The following is a 24622-nucleotide window of genomic DNA, read 5'->3' on the forward strand; positions in this document are numbered from 1 at the left end:
TTAAATCCAGTTGTTGGCAGGTCATCAGTGGTGTTCCCCAGGGCTCAGTATTGGGGCCTGTTCTCTTTAATGTCTTTATCAATGATCTGGATGAGGAAATGGACTGCAGTCTCAGTAAATTTGCTGATGCCACCAAGTTGGGCGGGTGCATAGACCTGCTCGAGGGCAGGAAGGCTCTTCAGAAGGACCTCGCCAGGCTGAACCAACGGGCTGAGGCCAGTTCTATGAGGTTCAACAAGGCCAATGACCAGGTCCTACACTTGGGCCACAACCCCAGGCAATGCTACAGGCCTGGGGCAGAGTGGCTGGAAAGCTGTCCAGCAGAAAAGGACCTGGGGGTGTTAATCAGCTGAGCATGAGCCAGCAGTGTGCCCAGGTGGCCAAGATGTCAATGGCATCCTGGCATGCATTAGGAAAGTATGGTAGCAGGACACGGGCAGTGATTGCCCCCTGTACTGGGCACTGTTCAGTGTTGGGCTCCTCACTTCAGGAGCGACACTGAGGTGCTGGAGCATGTCCAGAGATGGGCACCAGAGCTGGTGAAGGGTCTGGAGCACAAGCCTGATGTGGAGTGGCCCAGAGAGCTGGGGGTGTTCAGCCTGGAGGAGGCTGAGGGGAGACCGTTTGCAACAGCCTGACAGGAGGCTTTGAGGGTCTGTCTCTTCTCCCCAGTAAAATGACAGGACAAGAGGAAATAGGCTCCAGCTGCTCCAGAGGGGGTTTAGATTGGAAATTGGAGAGAACTTTTTCAGTGAGAGGGTTGTCAGCCCCTGTCCCAGACTGCCCAGGAGGTAGTGGAGTCCCATCCCTGGAGATACTGCAAAGCCGTGTAGCTGAGGTGCTGAGGGATGTGGGTGGCCGTGTGAGGTGAGGAGTTGGACTCAAGGAGCTTAAAGGTCTTTTCAAACTGAAGCGATTGTGTGAGTCTACGACGTGCTCCCCTAACCTCGCACTCCATGGCGACATTCCCCCACTATGAGTCCCCGTCAGGGTGTCCCCTCATGTGCCGGGAGAGCTGGGGCCGGTAACGGAATTTCTCTCCACATCTCCCGCAGCTATAGGGCATTTCGGTGCTGTGGGTCCGGCGATGCTTGGCCAGGTTGGAGCTGACTCCAAACCTCTTCCCGCAGGCCCCACACTTGTAGGGCCGCTCCCCACTATGAGTGCGTTGATGTTCTAAGAGGGTAGAGCTCTGCCCAAAACTCTTGCCACAGTCCCCGCACTTGTAGGGTCGCTCCCCGCTATGAATCCGGAGGTGAGAACTCAAGTGGGTTTTCTTCTTGAAGCATTTCCCACACACCCCACACTTGTAGGGCCTCTCCCCACTGTGGGTCCGGAGGTGTTTGAGCACGTTGGAGCTGAGGCTGAAGCTCTTCCCGCATTCGGGGCAGCCGTAGGGCTTCTCCCCACTGTGGGTCCGGAGGTGTTTGGCCAAGTTTGAGGTCCTCCCAAAACTCCTCCCGCATTCAGGGCAGGAATAAGGGGTCTCGCCGCTGTGGATCCGGAGGTGCTCGGTCAAGGTGGAGCTGCGGGTGAAGCTCTTCCCACATGCCCCACACTTGTAGGGCCGCTCCCCGCTATGGGTCCGGAGGTGCTCGGTCAACGTGGAGCTACGGCCGAAGCTCTTCCTGCACGCCCCACACGTGTAGGGCCGCTCACCGCTGTGGGTCCGGAGGTGCTCCAGGAGGTTGGAGCTCTGCCTGAAGCTCTTCCCACATTCCCCGCAGCGAAAGGGCTTGGGGTGTGGTGGCCCAGGTGGCCGCCTGCCACCCAGCAAGCCCAGTGGGGTGAGGAAGTCCCGGGGCTCAGCGGCCACTTGGGGTGAAAACGTGGCACCTGGAGGAGGAAGATCTGTGGATCATTATGGGGGACCTGTGAGTCACTGTGGGGCTACAGGGGATGTGCGGGTCACTGTGGGGCTAGTGCAGGGAATGTTCTTATCTGTGGGTTACTGTGGGGGATCGGCGGGCTTTTGTGGGGTTACAGGGGATCTGTGGGTAGCTGTGGGGCTACAGGGGATGTGTGAGTCGCTGTGGGGGATCTGTGGGTCGCTGTGGGGCTACAGGGGATGTGTGGGTCACTGTGGGGGATCTGTGGGCCGCTGTGGAGCTACAGGTGATGTGTGGGTCACTGTGGGGGATCTGTGGGTCGCTATGGGGCTACAGGGGATCTGTGGGTCACTGTGGGGGATCTGTGGGTCGCTGTGGGGCTACAGGGGATGTGTGGGTCACTGTGGGGGATCTGTGGGTCGCTGTGGGGCTACAGGGGATGTGTGGGTCACTGTGGGGAATCTGTGGGTCGCTGTGGGGCTACAGGGGATCTGTGGGTCACTGTGGGTCACTGTGGGGAATCTGTGGGTGATCTGTGGATTGCTGTAGGGTGCAGCAGGTTGCTCCCCACCCTGTGTCCTCTCAGAGCCTCTCTCCTCGCCTCACTCCACATTGTCCTCATTTTTGGCCTTTTTCCCCCCAAACCCCACCCTGTGTCCCTTCCTCACCTGTGTGGGGCCTGTGGGGCCCCTCCATGGGGTTCAGCCCTTCTCCTGCCTCCATCGCAGCATCTGCAGAGGGAGAGTGGACAAAATACTCCAGAAAATAAAATGGTCAAAACCTCAAAATAATCAAGTTGTAAATCCCAAAACTGTTTAAAATCTTTAAAAAATTAACCCCTCAATGTTTTTAAAAACAAAACTAAATTGAAAACTAATTATTTTTTTAAAAACAACAACAAAACTTCATTAATGAAAAAATACTCCCTCACATTGTAAAAAATAAATTAAAAACACCCCCCAACAATTAAAAAACAGATTAAAAATTACCCCCAAAATTTAGAAAAAACAATGTTTTTAACTAAAAATAGTTTTAAATCCAGAATTTTAAAAACAATCTTTTTTTGGATATCCCCAAATTTTAAAAATGTAGAAAACTCTAAAACTTCTAAAAATGTCAAAACCACAAAGCAGTTAAACAACCTTCCCCAAATTTAATCTCCCTAAAGACTGCAATAAAAAATTATCCCCCCAAATTTCTAAAAAAACCTAAATTAACTAAAATTTTAAATATATAAATAAATAAATAAGACCCCCCCAAATTTTTAACCCTCCCTAAAAATAATTTTTAAAGCAAATGTTTTAAAACCCCTCAAAATTTAAAATAAGCTCCAGAAATTCACCACCACCCACCCCCCCCCAGCACCGTTCCCACCCTTTCCCAACACCAGGTGCTTTCCTCCCCAAATGAGCCCCATGGCTGGAGGGAACTGGCCCATTTTCCCCCTTTTCCACCCCAAAACATCATCCTCCACATCCATTAACATTTCACCCCCACTTCTGAGCACAACTGGCCTGTTTTCTATCTCTTTCACTCCAAAATGTTTCCTGCAAAATGTATTCATTTTCCATCCCCATTTCTGATCACAGCTGCCCCATTTCCCCCTTTGTCACCCCAAAACATCACCTCCCAAATTAATTAATTTTACACCCCCAAGCCCGAGAACAACCGGCCCATTTTCCCCCTTTTTTACCACAAGACATCACCCTCCTAATTAATTAATTAATTTTTCCCCTTCCGACTTCCCGCCCCATATTTCTCCTTTTTAACCCCCAAACCGCTTCCCCCTCACCTCCGGCCTCTCTGCAGCCCCGATTCCGGCGCCTTTCAGCCCAAACCGGCCCCGGTCTTGCCCCGCCCAGACATGGCGGGGGGGCGTGGACGCGGCACGGACACGGACACGAGGGGGCAGAACGCGGGCAGGGGCACGGACACGGACACGCGGGGGCGGGATGTGGGCAGGGGCACGGACACAGACACAGACACGCGGGGGCTGGATGCAGGCAGGGGGCCGGACACAGACACTCAGGGGCGGGATGCAGGAAGGGGCACGGACACAGACATGCAGGGGTGGGATGCAGGCGGAGGCACGGACACACAGGGCAGGACGCGGGCAGGGGCAGGGCACAGCCACCATGAGGCTTGGTCGGATTTCCCACCTCCCCGTGAGCCTCTTCACAGGGCTGCCATCAGGTTTTCCAGGTGCTGGCACCCTGAGTTCAACCAAGACACGGAACCCACTGCCTCAGACAACTTCTCAACTGCAGCACCTCACCTATTGCTCCGCAACACTAGCAGCCTTCCCTGCAACAGCACATCTTCATGGAGGTCTCCAGCATCACCATCTCCACCAGTGCCGGAGCCAGACAGCACTCGCAGGCTCTGCTGCAGCACTGCCCATCACCCTGGCTTGCGGGACAGACCCCTCCGTCTCACTCAAGCCTGCAAGCTCCCCGCATTTCCTGCCTCCTCTTGGACACAGAGAAAGCACCACTTTGTACACAGGGCTGACACTCACCACAGGCCAGTGAGGCAGCAGCACATCTACGGGACGTGCTAACCCAGTTCAAATGGGGATCTCATCCTCACTCTGTGTCACTACCCTCCCGAGTCACGGCAGAGGAAAGAGAGCAAGACACACTCTCATTCACACCAAGTCTTGAGCCCAAGCAGCACTTTCCCTTAGCCTTTGGATCTACAAGCTTAAGCCTCTCAATGGTTTAGGGCCCGACTTCAATATTGACAGATGACCTGCCAAGAGGATTGTCCCCAGGGGAACAAAACCCACAACAGCCCTGGTCTTACCTTGCAGGCCATGGCTCCCATCAAACACACCACCAGGCTGCTCCAGCAGCTAGGCCTCAACTAAAACCCAGAAGCACCAATAGTGCAGCAGCCCTACCAAAGTGGTTTTTTTTAATGGCAATGCGTTGAATTCTCATGAGACTTTGCCTCATCTCTGGAAGGAGGACGTTTCCCTCCACGTTGATTGAAGCGTCCAAGAAACAAAGGTAAAAGGAAAGGAAAACGACACCTTTATTATCATTGATAGTTTGGCCTTCAGAAAACCCTTAGAAAACCGCTGGAATTTGTTCCTTGTAGAGAACCATCTGTCAAGCACTTGGAGAAAACAGACTCAAGCAGGAGGACTGTATCCCAGGGTTACAGGGAGGAGGAGCCTGCTGGCAGTCTTTTACTGCCGGAAGGCTGCGGCTTCTGTTGCATCCCTGGGTGTGAAGCCTGCAGGGAGGCTTTCCATCAGGCACTTGACCTGCTCCTGACCCGCTTTGATTTGATCCTCCAGCTCTCGCTGCTCTATGAGGAGTGCGGATGTCATCTAAACAAAGTGCTGGCAATCCTGCAGCTGTTCTCTGTCACGGCGTTGCTCAGGATCTCCAAGACCAACGTCCTCGATGGTCAACGTTCGCCTGCAGTTCCCAGGCTGCTTCGTGCTGGCTGGCCAGCAGCTTCCTCTTCTCCTTCAGGGAATTCTGCACACACCAGAGACAGTGCTTCGGTACCAGCAAGACCAACCTCACTGATCCCCCCCTCTCCTTCATCCCAACACTACCTCTGCCACCTCTGGGGAAGGTGAGATGCCTGCTAAATTCCCAGGCACATACTCCAAACCTCCACCTCTCGGGGAGGAGGATGAATTCCTCATTACGGACTGAACGTGAATCTCGCTGAACGTGACTCTGAGTGTTCTAGCCCATGGGGGCCAGAAAGCGCTCCAAGAAGGTCGGTAAAACTTGCTTGAAAGCAGCAACTACTGGGACAATCTGTCTTTGCCTCTCACAGCCACCCAAAGAATGTTAAGCAATGTTAAAACACGGCTTCAAATCGGGAAAAAAGCATCAGCACACACCACCACACAGCCTTTCCTTCAGCCACAGCTGACACACACCCTGTCCCAGACACACAAAAACTCTCCTCTCCTGCCCTGCTCCCCTTTCACCCAAGCCGTCACACTGAAGTTGTGCTGACCGAGCTGCTGAGGTGTACACGGATTTCAGCAGCTCAGTGGAGCAAGAAAGTGGGGTAGGAAACGAGTCACCGACGCATCTTTGGGGTCGGTAGGTAAAATGGGGGAACTGCCTACGCTAAAGATGGAAATCGCAGCCGGAACCCTCACGCCCGCTGTGCAGACACTAGCTGGACTCTGTTCCTCTTTCCAACCTGTGCGCTTGGCATTTGGCACAATACAATGTACGCTCACCTCAGGCTCGGGCAAGAGTTGTACTCACATTTGCAGTGAGTAGCACTCACTTAGCTCTCTAAGCTCCATCTGGCTTACCCTACCAAAGCTTCTCAGGGGGCCTAAACATGCTGAGCCCCCATGCAACCTGGGACTGCTGACATCTCTGTTACTGTGCTTAGGAATGACTTGCTTCCCATTACAAAGGTGAAGAGAGCAAAACCAGCTGACACCTCCAGAGACGGTGCATTCCCTGCCCTGCTACCAAAACACACTCAATGCTACCAATGGGTCCTGGGCATTCACCTCTGGTTTACATCCAAGCAAGAAGCTGAGACATCACCAAAGCAGCCTGAACTGCGGCAGCTAAGCAGTGAACAGTCTGTGCCCAAGTCCAGTGCCCAAACTGGACTGAAAAACGCCACAGAGATGCTGAGCGCCACAAAGGTTGGAAACTCCAGCACAGGCAGAGCTGCTGAAAACCATCACCAAGTCTGCCAAAGAAAAGCCTCCGGAAGATCTGAGGGTCCTCAGGCAGACCTGAGATGCCCTGTGAGGGTGACGGAGCACTGGCACAGGCTGCCCAGGGAGGGTGTGGAGTCTCCTTCCTTGGAGGTCTTTCAAGACCCGCCTGGGCACGTTCCTATGCCACCTGATCTAGGTGGACCTGCTTCTGCAGCGGGGTTGGACTAGATGATCTCTCAAGGTCCCTTCTAAGCCCTACCATTCTAGGAGTCTATGATTCTAGGATCTGTCGCAGCTTGGTTTAGTACAAGAACTCCCAGCACAAACTGCAATGTAGCTGGAATCACCTGAGGAAGGAGACAAAGGAACGTATCCTGCTGGGAAGATCATGAATGACTGGGGAAAACACATCACGCAACTATAAGCATGTCCCACCTGAAAAAAGGACAAGAATCTTTCAAGGACACAATGCACTCACCCAATGCTTTGGGCGTATCATTCCCCTGCTCCCTCCTCACTATCGACTGTAGCGGCAACAGTTTAACACATCCAAAAAGCTGGACGGACAACAGCTAGCTAAGAACTTTGTAGTATGGTTTCTGCTAGCTGACACCCTGGCCCAAGGAAAAGGGGAAACTGCTCTCATCAACGTCAGCAGATCTGCTCAGTTGCACACCTTTTTTGGTGGGGGTAGGGGGATGGTAGTTGCTGCTATACACATCTCTCTGCTAGACTCACTGCTCTTGAGCAGACCAAAGGGGTCTTTTGCACGCAAGAAACAAAAGATGGACAGAAAACCAGCCCAGCCTGGCTGTGCTTTGCCACGTTGCCCCACACATTTGCAGAAACGTACTTGCAGAACATGGCATCCAGCTTTCTTTTCACCAAGCCAGACCGTTTCCAAAGTACTCACTAGAACATCAAGAGAAGAAAACTGCAGCCAACTCCAAAAACATACGCATCCACACGTTGCAAGAGAAACTGACTGCAACCCCACTTAGAGGGGGTGCACCCTCAACAAGACTTGCCATAGAAGAGATTTCTGTGAGACAAACAGCTCTTTGGGGAATTTCACTGCACTGGAACTAGAAGCTCATTTCACAAACACCAGAACACTGCTGTTGCACAGGAAAGGTCCCTGAGAACGGGTGAATTTCAACCAGTAAGCCTTTACATACAGGCCCCCCTCCAACTAGTACTGTCTCGTGCTTTACAACCTACCAGCACCTGAAGAAGGGAAACCAAGGGCAAGAAGGTGGCATGCTGAGGACATCAGAGCACATTACAAGTAGTACAGCTGCATCTTGAGGACAATAGCTGACGATGCATCTGTCACACTGCCGTCTCTGAGCGGAAAATAACGTATTTGAAATCATTAGGGGAGCCTCTCCAGAAACTGATTTCCACCGTGAGTCAAATGCATGCTCCTGAAGCCATGCACTGAATTCTAATAGTTTACACACACTGACTGAAAACCCAAGAGCACAAAAAGGTAAAGAAAATATCGTCCCCGTTTTAAATTCACCTTCGTACAACAAGCTGAGACAAGGCATGCCATAGGATTTAGATGCACTAGACAGAACACAGCACAGCAGGTTCAAGTGATGTTTGGGACAGCACTTGGAAAAAAAATACAGCTGCACACGCAGCTCGTCATAAATTTGCCTACAACTTAAATTCCTACGGAAAACTAAACAGCCAGAAAAACGTATCCGTTGAGGTAATGGGAAAGAGCTGGACAGCACATGCAAACAGCAGCCTCGCTGTGACAACTTGTTTCCAAATATACAGTAGACATGATAAAAACTGACAGTGCAATTATTCTAAAGCATTTGGCTATGTGCTACCACCACACAGACTGCAGTGCCACCAGCAGAAAAAGTGCTTTTAATACCTGTCCTTGCCTAACGGCTGAAAAACCTACTGAAAATCTGCCTCTTGCTTGCAAAGCTGTAAAGCTGGACCAAAGAGGCTTTAGAGCAGCTCAGGTGACTTTGAGTTTCTAACGGTCTAAGTGGAATGTTCGTTTATAATGGTCTTCCTGCAGGATAGAGGACGACGTAGCACAAAAGACTCACCCAGTACATACCAAGTCCTTGTCCCTGTGTTTGCACTTGAGTAGTCAGGTTACACCCTGTAGTCTGCGGTACGCGTAAGCTTCCTCAGAACAGCCAGCAGGGAAGGATACAAATATGATGCACTCTGGGATGTAAGCGAGGTCAACTTCACAGCCTTCCTCCATAACGGGATCAAAGTCAGCACTTCTGTGAAGAAACGAGACGCAACAGTTCAGAGCAAAGCAGCCAAGACCAAGCACAGCATAGTAACAAAAAGAAACTGCAACTTGGACTCGTACTGCCAAGCAGCTGATGTTTCCAACATTTTCATCGTAGTTGCCATTTATGAAATGCCTACAGAGCTCCAACGATTCAGTTCAGTACACAAATGGAGTTAGACAAAGGTCAGAGCTCTTCCCATCAAAAACAGGGTGGCTGCAACCAAGAACGCGGAAAAAAACCTAAAATGAATGCCAGCACCTTTGACAAACTCTAGTGCTCCAGATTTGGGACTTACAAAGACAACACAGAGGTACTTCTGTCTGCACACAGCTCCTTTTCTGTAGAGTTCTGCACACGCTTTACAACTGGCAGATTCACCAGTGATCCGTAAAGCACTGCAGACAGGTAACACCAAACGGAACCCAAAACCAATCCCTAAACTGCAACAGCAAGCAAGGTAAGGCAATGAATCTCACACGTTAACCCACAGATAACATCCACTCTCATTGCTTCTTTTCCAGCTTGACAGCACAACCACGCACCCGACCTTGGCTTTAGTGCTCTTTCCCGAGACTGCATTCGGATGAGAGGAAACGTTCAGTGCGCTTCTGAGAAGACAGAACTCCCATTTCTGCATCAACCTGCAAAACTAACTTCCTCTCAACTGATTCTCTTAGGACAATACTGAAAGATATACTCTGCTCCTTCCAGTAGCAGAGTCCTAGGAGTCTGGAGAGAACTCTGAGCCACAATGGGTTTGCTTTACGAGAATTTAGTGTGTGCCTTTTGTAGTTCCACGTTCTCACCTATAGTAGCTAGGCATTAAAAAGCATCACAATGTTCTCACCCACAAACCTCAGGAACAGAATTTTTGTTTTACAAAAGCTGGGTTTGCTTTTGTACTAATTCTGGACAGCTCCCCAAATTAACAGAGCCCTCCCGTCTTCAAATGATACTCATACCGTGACACATCCCATTGCCTACTGATGATGCACCAAGCTACCCAATTTAACTCTTCAGAAGGTCAAGATGTCCTTGTACATTGTACGTCTGCCTGCTGTTTCCCAAACCAAGCTTTTCTTTTAGTGGACTACCTCCTTTTCGGATGCCAGTGGGAATTTGGGAGTTTTTTTGAGGCTTCACTGAATTTGTTGACAATGACACCCAAAGACAGCCAATGAAGTCTTTGGAAACAAGCCTTCCACATCACTGGAGCCTTTTACCAAAAGCTACCTCCTTTAGAAACCGGCAGACGCAAATTCAACAAGTTTTCAACTTGCCTCTTTAAAGACAAGTCCCTGAAATGCACCTAAGTCTGGATTTCAGGCAATTCACACATACTACCAGTTTCGTGCTGATGCATGCACTGATGCACTCTGCTTTAGACAGTATGAACCTTTTCCTGTGAAATCACAACTGCCCTACTTCTGGGTCCTTCAACAGGGACACGTTCTTCCAAATGATGCCAGCACATTGCCTTCAGCACTTCCGAATGCCAGAGCTCCACGCTTGCTCACGGCACGGGTCAGGGAGAAGCTCATTTGGGAATGTCAAACTATTTCATTGTAACCTTAGTTCTCAGCTCCCCCATCTGTTACCATCAGAACAAATGAACTGAGGCAGTACTGAAATTTTACTTAGCACCCTCCCAAAGCTCTGCTGTGCGTTTTGGGAGCCTGAAGAAATCACTCCAAAAGTTCAGGACTTCATCACACTTCTCCTGCAATCCTATCAAACGCATTTGTTCCCTCAGATACTTCATATGCCTTTTCCAACCACACGTCACCCTTCCAGCAAATTCAAAGCAAACTTTTCTTCCCCTAAGGCCCACAAAGTCTGCGCTCATCTGCAACATCATTTCCCTCTTGGCAGGTTCAATTTGGTCAGTCCAGGCTTCTACAAAACAAGCCCATTCTTGCTACTCTCAGTTATCTATATTTTGTTCAGGATTCCTCCCTGACATGAGAGGGATGGAGGAAAACACTCCCTGTGCTCCTCAGGCATCCAGCATTCTCCCCAATGCCCTAAAGTCCTTTTGAAGAGCTTTGGAACTTCTCTCCGTAACCTCATCGGTACCAACCTATATTTTGAGAGCAGCGTTCCCCAAGGCAGTAGCAAACACTCCCTTCTGCTAAGGGCTGGAAAAACAAGGCTTGGCTTTCCAAGCTGCATGTCATGAAGGTGTTGAGCTAGACATTTGCCACGCCGGGAGTGTTTAACCACCGCCGCACTATCAGGAGAACCACAGTCTCTGCAGAGAAATGGCAAGAAGAGGCAATCACAAAACAAAAGGTTTTCCAGAGACTGCCAAGACACCAACGGAAGCCCCAAAGTAGTTCACACAGGGGCTCAGTCACGGTGTTTCGGAAGCTAAATGGCTTGGAGTAGCTCTCCACACGCTGGTCTTTATTCACACCTTGGTCATTTGGACTTGGCCCTGCACACTAGTTACCAGCCTGCCCAACGGATCCAGGGGTCCTGTGGCTCACCACTACTACCTTGTCAAGCCTCTATGTTGGCTCATGCACACCAGAACTGGACTGACCCCAAAACCACCATCGGGGCCCTGCAGCACCAATCATCCAAGTAAGTTCAGATGAAAGCCAAGTTCTGAGCCATGCTCCTTTCTCCAAGACTACACGTCCTGTTCAGTCACAAACTCCCAAAGCCTATGCAAGCATCCCAGGAACCCTTGTTTTAAATGTCAGAACTCACCTCTCCCTTACCGAGCCATCTAAGAGAGCCAGAATGGCTGCTCCGGTTACTAGGAGTTACTAATTCATTGCAGTTCTTAGTATGTATGGCTATGCATTTCTATGGGATTAGAAGGCAATTCATACTAATTCATTCCCACTTTGGAGAGTGGGACTGGGAAACGAACTCTCGGGGGGAAAAGAAACTTTTCAAACTGATGGCTTGTTCATTCTCTTGCAAAACACACAAGGGGGTACAAGTAAAGCAAAGTCAAGTTTGCATTCAGAATTGAGAAAGTAACTTTGCTGCTGGCATCATGGTACATTGAGCCAAAGGCTTTCCAGTCATGGCTGCTCACGTAAGTAGAAAACAAAATCAACCGAGATTTCCTGCACAAGCTCAAACAAAACACTTCAAATACGGCTGCTGGAAATCACCCAAGGTTAGCAAGAGGAGCAGCACCAAAAATGCCATGTCTAAGAGACATGAATGGTGATCATGAGAAAAAGATGCAACAAAGAACAACAGGAAAGTTGTAAAGATCCCCTATGAAAATACACTTCTTAGGCCTATTATTGTCGTGTTGACAAGGACATGCGGCTCCCATCTCCCTTCCCTTCCCCAAGTGCACTGCTGGATTCCACACACCACGCAGGAGTGTCACTGGGCTGCAGGGATCGGTCACCAATGTGACTCAGGGAAACAAAGGCAGCAGAATGAAGTGGATTTGACCCAGGGAACCAAACACAGACAAAAACATTCCCCATGTTGCTTTCACCACCACATACACAAAATATTCTCTCTCTCTAGTCTGGTGGCAATAGAAGCTGAGCAGTGGATACCAGCTGCACCTCAGGGCAGCAGTCAGCACAGCACAGTATAGGGTCCCTACCTCATCCTGTGAGCTTGCTGGTCTGCAGCCAGGAAGGCAGAACATTTGTCCCCTCCTACCCTGCAGCGTTTGTCAAAGCAGCGGCACAGTGATGACAACGAGCTCTCGGTCACACTGTGCCTGCCAGAGCCCTGGCCCAGCACCTGTGGGGAGAAGTGACATGGAGTGAAAGGCTGGAAAGACTTACCCGAACAACACACGGCTTCGATCGCTGCAGTGACTACTCTGCTGGGGCAGCTCCAGGGGCTCTTGGAGCTCGGGTGCCCCGTGCCTATGCCCGAGGCCCCTCTCTCTTCATCTCCTCCCGCTCCCCAGCTCTCGGGTCACCCCCAGGCCTGCCCCAGCTGGGCCCGGCTCAATCTTGGAGCTCCCACCCACCGGGCCCGGGTGGGCAGCAGGCAGGAGACACCCCCACGCCTGTCCAAGGCCCCGCTGGCCCCACGGGCAGCCCCAGCTCTCACCTCAGCCGGGCCACAGCTGCAGCTGAGACTGCGCCTCACAACACCAACATGGCTACCGGGCAGCTGAGGGGGGGCACTGACAGCTCACAGTGTGCCCTGGGAACCAACATGGACACCCAGCAGCCTCTGCCCCAGGCCTGCAGCTCCCTCATGGCCCAGGAGCCGAGGCAGCCACCCAACACCCCCTTTACCTGGGCTCCAGCTCCTGGGCTGCTCCTTCCTGCTGTCCCAGCCTGCCCCTGCTCAGGGCCCTCTGACCCTGCAGCCCCACGGCCACCTCCCAGGGGCTGCACAGGCCCCGCCCAAGGAGGAGCCAAAGCAGCAGAAGGAAGGGCAGGAGCAGGGCAGTGGGACAGAGCAGCAAAACGGTGGCTGTCAAGTAGACAGGGGCTGCAGGAGGAAAAGGAGCAATAAGCAGCAGGAAAGAGGCACAGAGAGACGACTGGAAGGGCTGAAGGAACGACAGAGGTATACACAGGCGCAGGCAGGGAGAGGGAGTGGGGCGGGGAGCAGAGAGACAGAAAAGGCACCAGGAGAGCGGAAGGACAGAGAAATGGGACAGCAATTAGGATAGAGGGGAAAGGCAGAGGAGAGGGAAAGGCAGAGGCAGGGACAGAAGGCAGGGTGCTGAGAAGAAAGGGAAGGGAAACCATCCTGAGAGACCGAGGAACAGAGGGATGTGGATCAGCAGCAGGAGGTGCGGGAGGGCAGAACAGCCATGGCCTGAGAGAGTCAGAGGAAAAGCTAAAAGCAGGTGAGGGGCAGGATGGAGGCCCAGAGAGAAGAGACAAGTGCCAGGCAGCTGAGCAAGAGAGACGGGCAGGAAAGTGGGAACAGGCTGCGGGGGAGAGAGGGGAGATAAGGCCAGGAAGCCCAAGATGGCGATCGAAAAAGGCAAAGGACCGGGAGCAGGAGACGAGAAAGAAAAGAAGAGCAGCAGGATGTAGAAGAGACAGGGAGGACTTAGAAAATACAGACAAGGAGTCATAGAAAGAAATATTGAAGGGCTAAAGACAGAGAGAGAGAGGAATAAAAAGATGAGGGCAGGGAGCCGGACAGAGTGCTGGGGAGAGACCAAAAGTAGCCATTATGGACAACTGCCCTCATTTGGTGAGCACTGCCCAGGAACTGCATTACCAGGAGCCTCAAGAAGTGGGCTGCCTGCAAAAGCCCTCTCCTGGGCCAAGCCCTGCACCCTGAGAGTGGCGACCACCACCAGCTTGTAGTGGGCAGGACTGGGGAAGGGAAAATCACCAAAGATTTCTTTTCATCAAGAAATCTTGCCTCTCCCGATGGTCGAAATGGAGCTTGGAGTCGTTGTAGCATTGAACAGACACAGCCCCAACAAAATCGCTCCTGCAACACACTGGTGCCCCACAAAATCACTCCCCCTCCCTGAAGTGCTCCTCCCTCACTGAGCAAATGCTTTTCAATCCCGGAAGATAAAGATGTCCGTGCTGCTCCCGTATGGTAAAGTCTCAGGGCTTCAGGCTCACAGCAGGAGAGTGACAGGGGTGGAAAGCTGCACAGCAGAATGGGGAATCAGGCTCTGCCTTTGCTTTTCAGGCTGGCTCCTCAAAACAGCCCTGGAGACAGATGCTGTGCCTCAAATACATGTCACATCCAGCCGGTTTAGCAATATTGTGCCTGTTTCTTCTCAGCCAAGTCAAGGAGAGGAAGGAGAATATCATATATGTTACTGCAAGTTCACACAGACATCATAGGAATATTCAGAATAAGGTGGGGCAAATATGTTTCATAATAACACAAGAAGAAGGCATGTGCTTACACTTTGAAACACTGCTGTGCAAAAGCATTTATGTAACACAACAAAGTATAATGACAAAGAATAAGACAAAATATAACGTATAGCAAAACGGTTTCTTTGACGGCAGCAGGTCTCACATTCATGGAGAGTTGTGGGTTGGGCTGTGGGTGCTAAGAGGTGGCACCAGGCATCTCTGCTTCTCTTCTCTTCTCTTCTCTTCTCTTCTCTTCTCTTCTCTTCTCTTCTCTTCTCTTCTCTTCTCTTCTCTTCTCTTCTCTTCTCTTTCCTCCTCCTCCTCCTCCTCCCCCTCCCTTCCCTTCCTTTCCCTCCCCTTCCCTTCCCTTCCCTTCCCTTCCCTTCCCTTCCCTTCCCTTCCCTTCCCTTCCCTTCCCTTCCCTTCCCTTCCCTTCCCTTCCCTTCCCTTCCCTTCCCTTCCCTTCCCTTCCCTTCCCTTCCCTTCCCTTCCCTTCCCTTCCCTTCCCTTCCCTTCCCTTCCCTTCCTTCTCCTTCTCTTCTCTTCTCTTCTCTTCTCTTCTCTTCTCTTCTCTTCTCTTCTCTTCTCTTCTCTTCTCTTCTCTTCTCTTCTCTTCTCTTCTCTTCTCTTCTCTTCTCTTCTCTTCTCTTCTCTTCTCTTCTCTTCTCTCTTCTCACCTGGTCATAGCCCCTCTCACATCTCGGAAAAAAACAACTCTCTCCCTGCCAAACTCAGGCCACAGGGTGACGACCTCTCAGTGTCTGTGGCGTTCAGCCTTTGCCGCACAGCTACTGACGGGCGCCTCCTTTGCCTTCCTCCTCTGGGACCGGGCGCGCGCCTGCCTCTTGGCCAGTGCCAAGCTGCTGTATTTGCACTTGGCAGAGCCACATTTGCAGCTCAAGTATTTGCCCTTGATGTCCCAGAACGTCCTCTGGTAGTCGAAGCTGCAAGAGAGAGGCAGACACGGCGTCACTGCACAGCAGCAGCACCTGGCAGAAAAAGGGATGGGGCCTCGGCACAGGACGCGGGGTGGCGAGTGCTGGGGGGGGAGTGGGGTACAGCCCCACCAGCACGGGGATGGAGCCAAGCAGCTCGCCAGAAGCCCAGCTCTCAGCCCTCTGCTCTCCATCCTTCCTGCAGCCCAGGGACAGCACCTACCCAAGCTCTTCTCCAGCTTTGATGGCCCTTCTGCTGAAGAAGACCAGCCTGGGGAAGCGCCTGTCCTGATGGGACGTGAAGGCCCTCGTTACAAAGACGTTGGGCTCGCAGTAATGGTTGATGAAGCGGCTGATGTTCCCATAGAAACGTCCATCGATGCAGTACACCTCTGCGCCCTGCAGGAGAAACGGAGCGTCTCTCATGAGAGGACGTTGGCTTCCGCGCCCTTACTCATACTCGTTTCAGTACAACAAATGACCCAACACTTGGTCCTTCCACTAATGTGGCTGCAGCAGTGCGCAGCCACAACTCCCAGTCCCCACTCGCCTTGCTCCTTTCCTCGTATCTTTACCGAGAACTTACAGAGCTGCCAGTCAACACGGCTCACACCGCGGGGCCACACTTGACTACCAAACCCTGAACAGCTCAGCTCAGGCTGCCCAAACGGCCTTCACAGAAGCCTCTGTCGAGCACCACATCTGCTGCTGGCCACACGCACCGCGCTGGCCCAGCGCTGCTGGGCTGTGGCCACCTGAACAAGCCCTAAGCCTCGCCTCAGACACTCTCTCTGTGAACTAAAACGCAGGGAGGACACGGCCCTCCCCTAGAGGGGAATTCAGATCAAGCTGTACATCGGGATAGACACACATACGCTCGTTGCTCTTCTGGAGAGGCAAGAGCTCTTTGGGTTTGCCTCCATAGAGCCCTCCAGATACAGCACCTTGTTGTTCAGGTCAAACAGGTAGGTGTCTTCACGAAGATTTGCCTCGGCATCGGAGATCACCTCACCAACGTACCTGCGAGCAGACGGGAAAGGCAGCAATGAGATGCTGACGCAATCACAGCCTTGGCTTTCAAGCTCTCATTGTAGCAAGAGGCAAAGAAGGGACACGGCCTGGCCAAAGCAGTGAGGCTCATCTCACAGCCACCCGGGCACTTTCACAAGCAGATCAGCAGCCACCATCCTGCTGGAAGGGCTTTGCTAAGGTCGGTGCTCTCTTGCTTTGGGAGCAGTTTACTCGCAGGACATGGGGACCTTTGGTACTTCACAGAAAGCCCCAGCTGAGGACACACTTCAGAGTCTCCCCGCAAAAAGCAGCTTGAAGCTGCGTGTTGGAAAAGATAATCTGAGCATCTGGCAGCTCCTGACATGGCAGAAATACTTGGCCAATCTCTTTTCCTTTGTTTTTAATTTAAATCCTGAGATACTCTTCCCCAACCTTCTGCCCCAACTCAAGGAAGCACCGCTCACGAGTTCTAAAAACCCCCAGCACTTATTTCCACCAGCAGCACCAGTCCAGGCCTCTTTAGGAGGTCTTAACTCACCGCACTATTTCAAACCCTTTCCAAAACACTTCACACAGCACATGCACCGCTTTCAAGCCTCAAACGCCTCTTGCCTGAGAGCGAGCGCTCGGCTGCGTTCCAACTAGAGGTGAAAGGGGAGCAGCCCCCAGGCCGTTGCACAGGGATGAGTTGGCCAGAGCTGAGGACAAAAGCTGAATCACTCACTCGCACACAAAGGTTCCTGCCGGAATGTCCTCCATCGTCCGCACGCCCCAGCCCATCTCTCGTGTCCGGAAAAGCTGTAGCTGGACCCTGGAAAAGAGCACAGGAAACATGCTAATGGCAGCCCTCTGCAGGAACACAACGGATTGTCCCTGAGAGACGAGCAGAAAAGCAACAACTTCCCATCACCACACACCCAAAGACAATTTCAACCTCCAGCCCTGACAGTTCTCACGCTGGCACCACTGTGGCCACAGAATCACGGAATCCCACAACGGGGGCGGCTGGGAAAGGCCTCCAGAGATCATCCAGCCCAACCCCCTGCTAAAGACAAAGGTGCTCCCTGGGGCCGGGCTGTTTGGGGCACCGTTATCCCACCCTCAGCGTTTCTCTTCCCTTCCACGGGCACAGGCAGCACTCGGGGAAAGACAGGGAAGGGGCAAGGGGACCGAAGGCAGCAGAGCTCTGCAGGGCGAGGGCTGCAGAGGGAAGGTGAGGAGCTTCGCCTTGGGAACTCACAACACCTTGAGCTAAGAGCTCTGATCCTTTAGCCCTCTGCTAGGGCCAGTGCATTGAGCAACTCCATCATCTCCAGCTCCCTGGCTGAAAGACAAGCAAGAAACGCTGCAACTGCAAACTTCTTGGTGCAGGAGCTGCTCTCTGGAATTTGACCGACGATGCAGTTCAGAGGCAGAGAAACAAGCCTGTAAGTCACCCTGCCTCCTGCGCAGACAGGACTGGAGTTCAGTGCAGGGTGAAGGATCTCCAGGGCTGGGGAAGGCTCGCTCTGTCCCCGAGGGAACCCAAACCCGCTGTCAGCAACACCGTTCTCAGAAGAGAGAGAAACCTGACGCTCACCTTCACTTCACCCTGTTGCTTTTCCCAGTACTTCTCTTCCCCCCACCCATTCCCTCCTGCACCGCCACCTCAAACCAGGGGCTGTGCGTTTTCTCCTGTTTGCTCCCAGCTCCTGGAGCCTTCACCAGAGCAAAACACGACTCCATGAGAGCCAGCGTTCTCAAAGGAACCTGCCTGCAAGTCTTGGAGCTTTGTGGGTTTATGGGAGGCCCATCTTGTTTGGTGTTGGTCTTGCCAAGAGAAGCTCAGCTTGGCCCCTCCTCTCACCTGGGCCCGTTCTGCACCACGCGGTTCCTACACGTCCGCCAGCACGAGCACATGGGATTGCACTCAAAGATACACTGGGGCATCCTCTTGTTGAACCCAGGCTGGAGTCGGCCGTCCTGACGTGGAGAGGCATTCAAGACTGGGTTAGTGGCTCTTCCTGTGATCCAGCATCACCAGGGCAAGCAAGAGCACAAACTCCCCAAGCGGAAACACAGGCCAGAGAACCCCAGGGCAGAGCCGTAGCCCGACTTCACTAAGCACAGCACCAGACCTCAACTTCTGCAGTGCTTTTGCTCTACCCCGACAGCCCCACACTCCTCACCACCACCCACAGATGACAAAGAGCAAGACTCCACCTCCATCTTTGCTGCCTGGCATCACCCTGTGCACTGCCAAAACGCTCTGCGGCACCATTATGAGCATTCTACAGTGCTCTAGGGGAGAAGCTGATGTTCTCTCTGTCTCTGGAATAAAGCCGAGACTTCTCGAGTTCTAGGCCCGTACTCCCAAGTTCTGTGAACCGCATTCTCTTCCTAAATAACGCTCCCCAAAAGTACTTACCCAAAACCAACCACGCTTCTGGAAATGTTGCAGTTAGGACACCTTTTCTTCGCCTTCATCCCAAAGGATCACGACAAACAAAAGCAGGCAGCATGCCTCTGCACTCTCCCCTCCCCTGCTTTACACACGGCAGCGTTTTCCGTGTGGCTCAGAAATGGAAGCTGATTTCACACAAGGGTTATGAAATGGCTCTAAGTAATGGCTCGGGTCCCATGACAGTCCCGTAACACCCATCAAAAACAAAGAACAGCTTCCCCGAGTTCACCTTCTGTTCTTGCCACACACACCTCGGAGCTGAGGCTACAACTTTAGGCATTTTAACAGAGAGGGAGATGTGCTGAGCAAGGAGCTCTTGGGAAGGTGCCCCGGATGCTGCGAGTGGCAGCTCCAAGCGCTGCTCTGACCCCAGAGGAGCTGCCGTGTCCTCACCTGATCGTAGAAGCAGCCCCCGCTGAGCTGCCGACACACGCAGTTCCTGGAGGAGCAGTCGTCGACACACGAGCAGCGCTGGAACAGGAGACAAGGGGTGAACTCCGCGCCACTCGCACCTCACTCACAGAGCAACTCCTGGGGCTGGCGCGGAGAGGAAACCAGGAGTCTGGCCTTCTCCGGCTGCAGCTCATCAGTCAGAAAGACAACAGCCTCAGCTGCAGTTTGCTCGCAATATTAGGACCGGGCCAATCCCATTGGCCATGAAAAACCCATTCTGAGCTGCAGTGTACTGCACCACCTCTCAATGCGCACCCCAGGACAGGGAAAACCACAGCGATACGCAGGACTCCTCACCTGTAAGTGAGTGATGTTCCTATCAACGGCCACCTGGGAGGTGAAGCAGCTCCTCACGATGTACTGGAAGCCGCTGGGACACGGCTCACTGTCCACAGCATTGACGCAGGGAATCGGGACCCACTCGTAACCCCGTGAGATGTCACTGGCATTGGCAGAAAGAGAATTGTCACAGAAGGAAAGCTCCCCTGAGACATGGGCCACTCCAGTGCCATCCTGGGCCAGCATTACTGCCTGGGATCACTGAGAACTCAAACAGACTTCATTTTTCCCACCCTGCCTTTCAGATTGTTCCTTGTGCTCGTCAATATTCCCATTTGGAGCACAAGCCACGGTCTGAATCAACAGGTACTTAGCACTTGCTAAGCTCAAACTGACCTCCATAGCCCTTCCAAAAGCCAAGCAAGAACTGGCAATCCTCTCTTAAGCCATGCCCCCAGCCTCCCCCGTGCAAGGGCTCTATTTGCTGACCCGCAAGCAAAGCCAGCCATATTCTCACCTGCTCAGGACCGTTTCTGTCAGGGTAGGCCTCTCTTCAACAGTCTCCCTTGTCTGCAGGGCCACACAGACCTCAGAGTTCAGGCCAGCGCCCTGGACTGGAATCTCACTCTCCCGGTTCTTTAAACTGACCTCCGAGCCGCATGAAAGAGAGAGACTGCAAAAGAGCAAGAAAGAAGCAGCGTTCCCCATAAGAAAGCATGCAAGAGGAAAAACAGCTGAATCACATCCTCCAGCCAGCCCTTCAGCAAGAAGGAGGGGGCTGTGGCAGTGAATAATCACCTGAGCTTGCTTTACCAAGCACGGCTCAGTGAACCCTTCTACGTGAAGGCCCTGGCAGATGCCATAGATTGGAGGTGCAGGCACTCGCCAGAGCTCTGGGCAAACCTGGCCTTGCTCCAGGCATGACAGGTACTTTGTGGTACAGCCTCACTTCACACAGCCTTGAAACTCACTCTGGCAGGGAAAGATGTGGGCTGGGAAGTGCAGGATGGGAAGAGAAGCAGCCCACAGGAAGCTGCTATTGGACTTGGCCCTTGGTCATACTCAGCAGCTTCTGGGAAGCACACATGGGGACTTTATTCATAGCAGCCACCACGCAAAGGAAAAGGCCTGTTGCCATATTATTCCATGCTAGTTGGGGGGGAAAAAAAAGCTTTCATCTAGGACACCTCAGGCCTTTCTGTTGGGAAGCCCAGGCTGGGCACAGCCCCTCCAAGCCTCTGCCCAAGACTCCAGGAGCACTCCACGATTTCTTCTCTTTCTGACACCAGCTCTGGCAGCAGCAGCAGCTCATGTATCGGACCCAGGAGCAGGAGCAGGAGCAGGAGCAGGAGCAGGACAAGGAAGAAACAAGCCTCCCACCCCAATTTTGCTTTGTGCTTAAATGCCAAAGGCATGAAGAACTTGCCACAAAAAGGAGCTGCACTGCTCTACCATGCCATTGTCATGCACCCTGTGCATGGAAACCTGGAAACCCAGAAGCATGGAGCAGGTCAGAAAAGACACCAGAGCAAGATCAAATCAGACAGGAGGTCGGAGCACTGTCCAACACAAGGATGGCTCCGTTTGTTTTCTCCTCTGTGTTTTCATCCTCCCTTTATACCTGTGCCCACTGGTGCAAGTCAGGAGCTACAGCCAGGTACTGCCTGAATTTCCTCAGCACTTAGCACACCTGGCAACGTCAACTCATTCCACTGATATTCCTGCCATTCCTAGCAATGGAAGGAAGAGATGATTTTCACTCCTGAGCCCTCCTATCTTCACAACCTCTGTCCCAGCTCACCCGGTGCCTGTTGAGCTCATCTCCCTTTCAGTCATTCTTCTCGGGTTTAACACTTTGCTTTTTTTCTTGGGAACCAGGCTGGAGGTTCCCATTCTTCGTCTTTTCCTCCGACATCCTGCAGCAGCTGGAAGAGAGAAGAAATAGAAACCCAAAGTTTACTCAGCAATGAAAAGAAGAAGAGCTACAGAGGAGAGGCTGTCCTGGGGGGAATTCCCATTTGAGGGCGCGATCTGAGGAAACCGCTTCCCACTCCAACGTGTTGATTTACGAGCCAACCTCAAGATGACACACACATATGTGCCAACACACAAAGAGCTGTCCGTCAGTGCTGCAAACCCACTCCAACTCTGAGAAGCCTCTCCAAACACCTTCTGGCCCCTACACCACCATACACAACAGCCAACACCTTCAATTACCCGTCTTTGGCAGTGCAGCTAACGCCGTAGGAGGCTGAACAGAAGCCAGCTTACTCAAACAGATGCTGCAAGGACACTGGCAGAGAAGTGCCTACACAAACTGACATCTGTCTAACCCGGTCTGTGGCAGCAGCCCTGCTGACACCAGCAGGAAAGGAAACCCTGAAGAGATTCCGGGACTGAAAGGTCCCAGGAGAGATTTCAGTCCTTCTTAAGCTGCCTCATCTCCCACTCAACCACACAGACACACCTTTGGGAGGTGGGTGCTGCGGGGGATTTTTACTCTGTCCTTTTTACCTCTCTGTGACTTCAGGGGGGCCACGTAGCTCTGCTTCCCAGGCACCGACTGGGGAAGGCCTGGGAGACAGGGCAATGGCACCGGCTTCCCAAGCGCCAGGATGTTTCTGTGGCATTCCTCCTTGGCTTCTTTTGGGTCGGACTCTTTGCTTGCATTCTGGAAAACAACATGCAGTTAAATTGAGCTTCTGCATTTAGAAAAAAACCACACCAGAACAACACAACAGAAAAGAAGTGCAATTCCTTTCTCTCAAGTATAATCACTTCAACTGCAGACAGCACCACACACTCAAAGCAAAAGCACACAGACCCTCCTCTAGCACAGAACTTTACTTTGCCAAGAGACTCCAAGACACTCCCAGCCTGCTGCTCCTTCCCCTTCTGGAGGCTACTGCCTTGGAGGGTGAATGGCCACCTGGCAGAGGTGGACTGGCAGGCCAAAGCGGCCACAGATCCTCAAAAGGATCAGACACTATTTACACGGGCATTTGGTTGGCTATGGAGAAGGCAAACAAGTGCATCACATACACCTATTCCCTGAAATAGTCCCTCAAGTGTGGCTGTCACGTCCAAGACGCGTGACAACGGTCCTGCAGGCACGTTTCAGAAGAGCAGGCAGCAAAGGGAAGGGATCCTACAAGCTCCTGCTGGCAACCAAGAGAATGCTGTAGTTGCCACTGAGTCTCCACACACTTTCTAAGAGAGCTGAGGGTGGCCTTGAGACTCTATTTTAACACCTGTGTCCCTCTGTAAGAACAGAAACCATAGCAGTCAGGACGTGGATGCTAAAAAGTTACCACTGCTAGCGCTGAAGTCAAGGTCCAAAGAGCACGGGAAGCAACGTCTTAAACCCGTCCCCCACACCCAGCCAGGTGATGGATATCCCCAGCAGTCAAGGCGGCTGCAGCTGCTGCTGCTGCTGCTGCTGCTGGGGGTGCCCTGGGCTATCTTGGAGTGAGTGAGAGGGATGCTTTGCTGCAGACCCTGTGTAAAGTCATTTGCTCTCATCAGGCTTTGCTTCCCAGTCTCACCGTCTCCTTCAGAATTGCCACTTTCTGCTCTCCTATTTAATGTAGCGCTAGAGGCCCGCAGGCTTAGTTTTGTCTTGTGCTGAGTGGTCTGCGCTGGCTCTGGGGGGCTGCCAGCTTCACTGACCTCACAGGAAACGCCGATTCCACCATCTACGTCTGGTTTTCGTTCCGCCGCTTGCTCTTCTGCAGCACTTTCATCTTCAGCTGTGACATGAAACCCTGCAGAAGGAGGGAGGATAAGGAGGATGAGAGGAGAAGGTGCGAGTTGCTGGCAGGAGCTGGGAACCTGTGGAGAAAGGAGCACACGCCGGACCAGGTTTGCTGGCAGGACTTGTGATCTCATGGGGGACCCACGCTGGAGCAGTCTGTCTGGGATGCCCCATGTTGGGGCAGTTTGTGAAGGGCTGCACCCTGTGGGAAGGACACACGCTGGGGCAGTTGATGAAGAACTGTAGCCCCTGGGGAAGGAGCCACGTTAGAGAAGTTCCTGGAGGACTGTCTCCCATGGGAGGGACCCCACACTGTAGCAGGGGGAAGTGTGAGGAGGCTTCCCCTGAGAAGAAGGAGTAGCTGGACGGTCCACAACCCCCCTTCCCCATCCCCCTGCGCTGCTGGAGAGGGAGGGGTGAGAGTCCTGGGAAGAAGAACCCCGCCCCGGTTGGGGGAAGGTGTTTCGTTATTCACATTGTATTGCTCATTTTCCTTGCTGTCTTCTGCATATTCAGGAACAAATGGAAACGTTTCTCCCCAAGATGAGTCTGGTTTACCCGTCATGGTCGCTACTGAGCGATCTTCCTGTCCTGTGACGTTTCTCTCCCTCCTGGCCAGTTTAGGAGGGGGACTGATAGAACAACTTGGTGGGCACCTGGCACCCACTCAGGCCTAAACCACCACAAGCACATTCAATGCCTTTCTAGACTAAAATAACTACAGGATCCAGGGGCTTCTTTTCTTTCTTTCAATCCCATCCAAACATTCCCGTGCTCCCCAGCAATAAATCTTTCCCACCACACACTTCACACCTGAGACGAAACAAAGTCAAGTATGATCGCCACGTACGTGCAGAAAGGTTTCTGACACGACCAACTGTCAGCTCCCCAGCCCACCTGCACTGACAAGAATTCACTGACACCATCAGCCAAAGGATGACACGGACCAGCTCTTAGGGACTCCTTGTGCGCTTTTCCTTCTAGGGGCCAGAGAGGAAAAGCATCACAGGTACCGCCAGCAAAAGCTTTGGCCGGGTGGGCTGGCAGAGCAGCTAGGTCCGATTCCCAGGAGCTCCAGGAGGGGCAACTCTCACTTACAGTACTGGGAAAGCCCCCGCCTCAGAGCGGAGGAGACTTCTGCCAGCCACGAAAGCATGTCGGGATGCCTTCAAAGGGCACCACAGGGC

The 24622-nt window shown here is 52.6% G+C and overlaps 2 protein-coding genes across 2 annotated transcripts; both read right to left on the reverse strand.

Moving 5' to 3' along the window:
• Window positions 1-973: 973 nt before the first annotated feature.
• On the reverse strand, window positions 974-3707 carry LOC104559026 (zinc finger protein 239). Its single transcript, XM_062000424.1, has 3 exons — window positions 3622-3707; window positions 2498-2560; window positions 974-1836 (listed from the first exon to the last, which is right to left on the reverse strand). Exons 2-3 carry the CDS (start codon window positions 2550-2552, stop codon window positions 974-976), a joined length of 918 nt encoding a protein of 305 aa, XP_061856408.1. The 5' UTR covers window positions 2553-2560; window positions 3622-3707.
• A 1315-nt stretch (window positions 3708-5022) lies between these two features.
• On the reverse strand, window positions 5023-24000 carry LOC133625832 (histone-lysine N-methyltransferase EHMT1-like). Its single transcript, XM_062000425.1, has 16 exons — window positions 23994-24000; window positions 23351-23445; window positions 22196-22352; window positions 21483-21606; window positions 20199-20354; window positions 19700-19844; window positions 19343-19420; window positions 18353-18468; window positions 17231-17317; window positions 16440-16515; window positions 15719-15894; window positions 15357-15504; window positions 12358-12500; window positions 8624-8756; window positions 5236-5320; window positions 5023-5144 (listed from the first exon to the last, which is right to left on the reverse strand). The coding sequence occupies exons 1-16, from the start codon at window positions 23998-24000 to the stop codon at window positions 5023-5025; spliced, it is 1848 nt and encodes a 615-aa protein (XP_061856409.1).
• Window positions 24001-24622: the final 622 nt, after the last annotated feature.

The sequence above is a fragment of the Colius striatus genome, chromosome 7, assembly GCF_028858725.1.
Source record: "Colius striatus isolate bColStr4 chromosome 7, bColStr4.1.hap1, whole genome shotgun sequence".
Classification (NCBI taxonomy): Eukaryota; Metazoa; Chordata; class Aves; order Coliiformes; family Coliidae; genus Colius; species Colius striatus.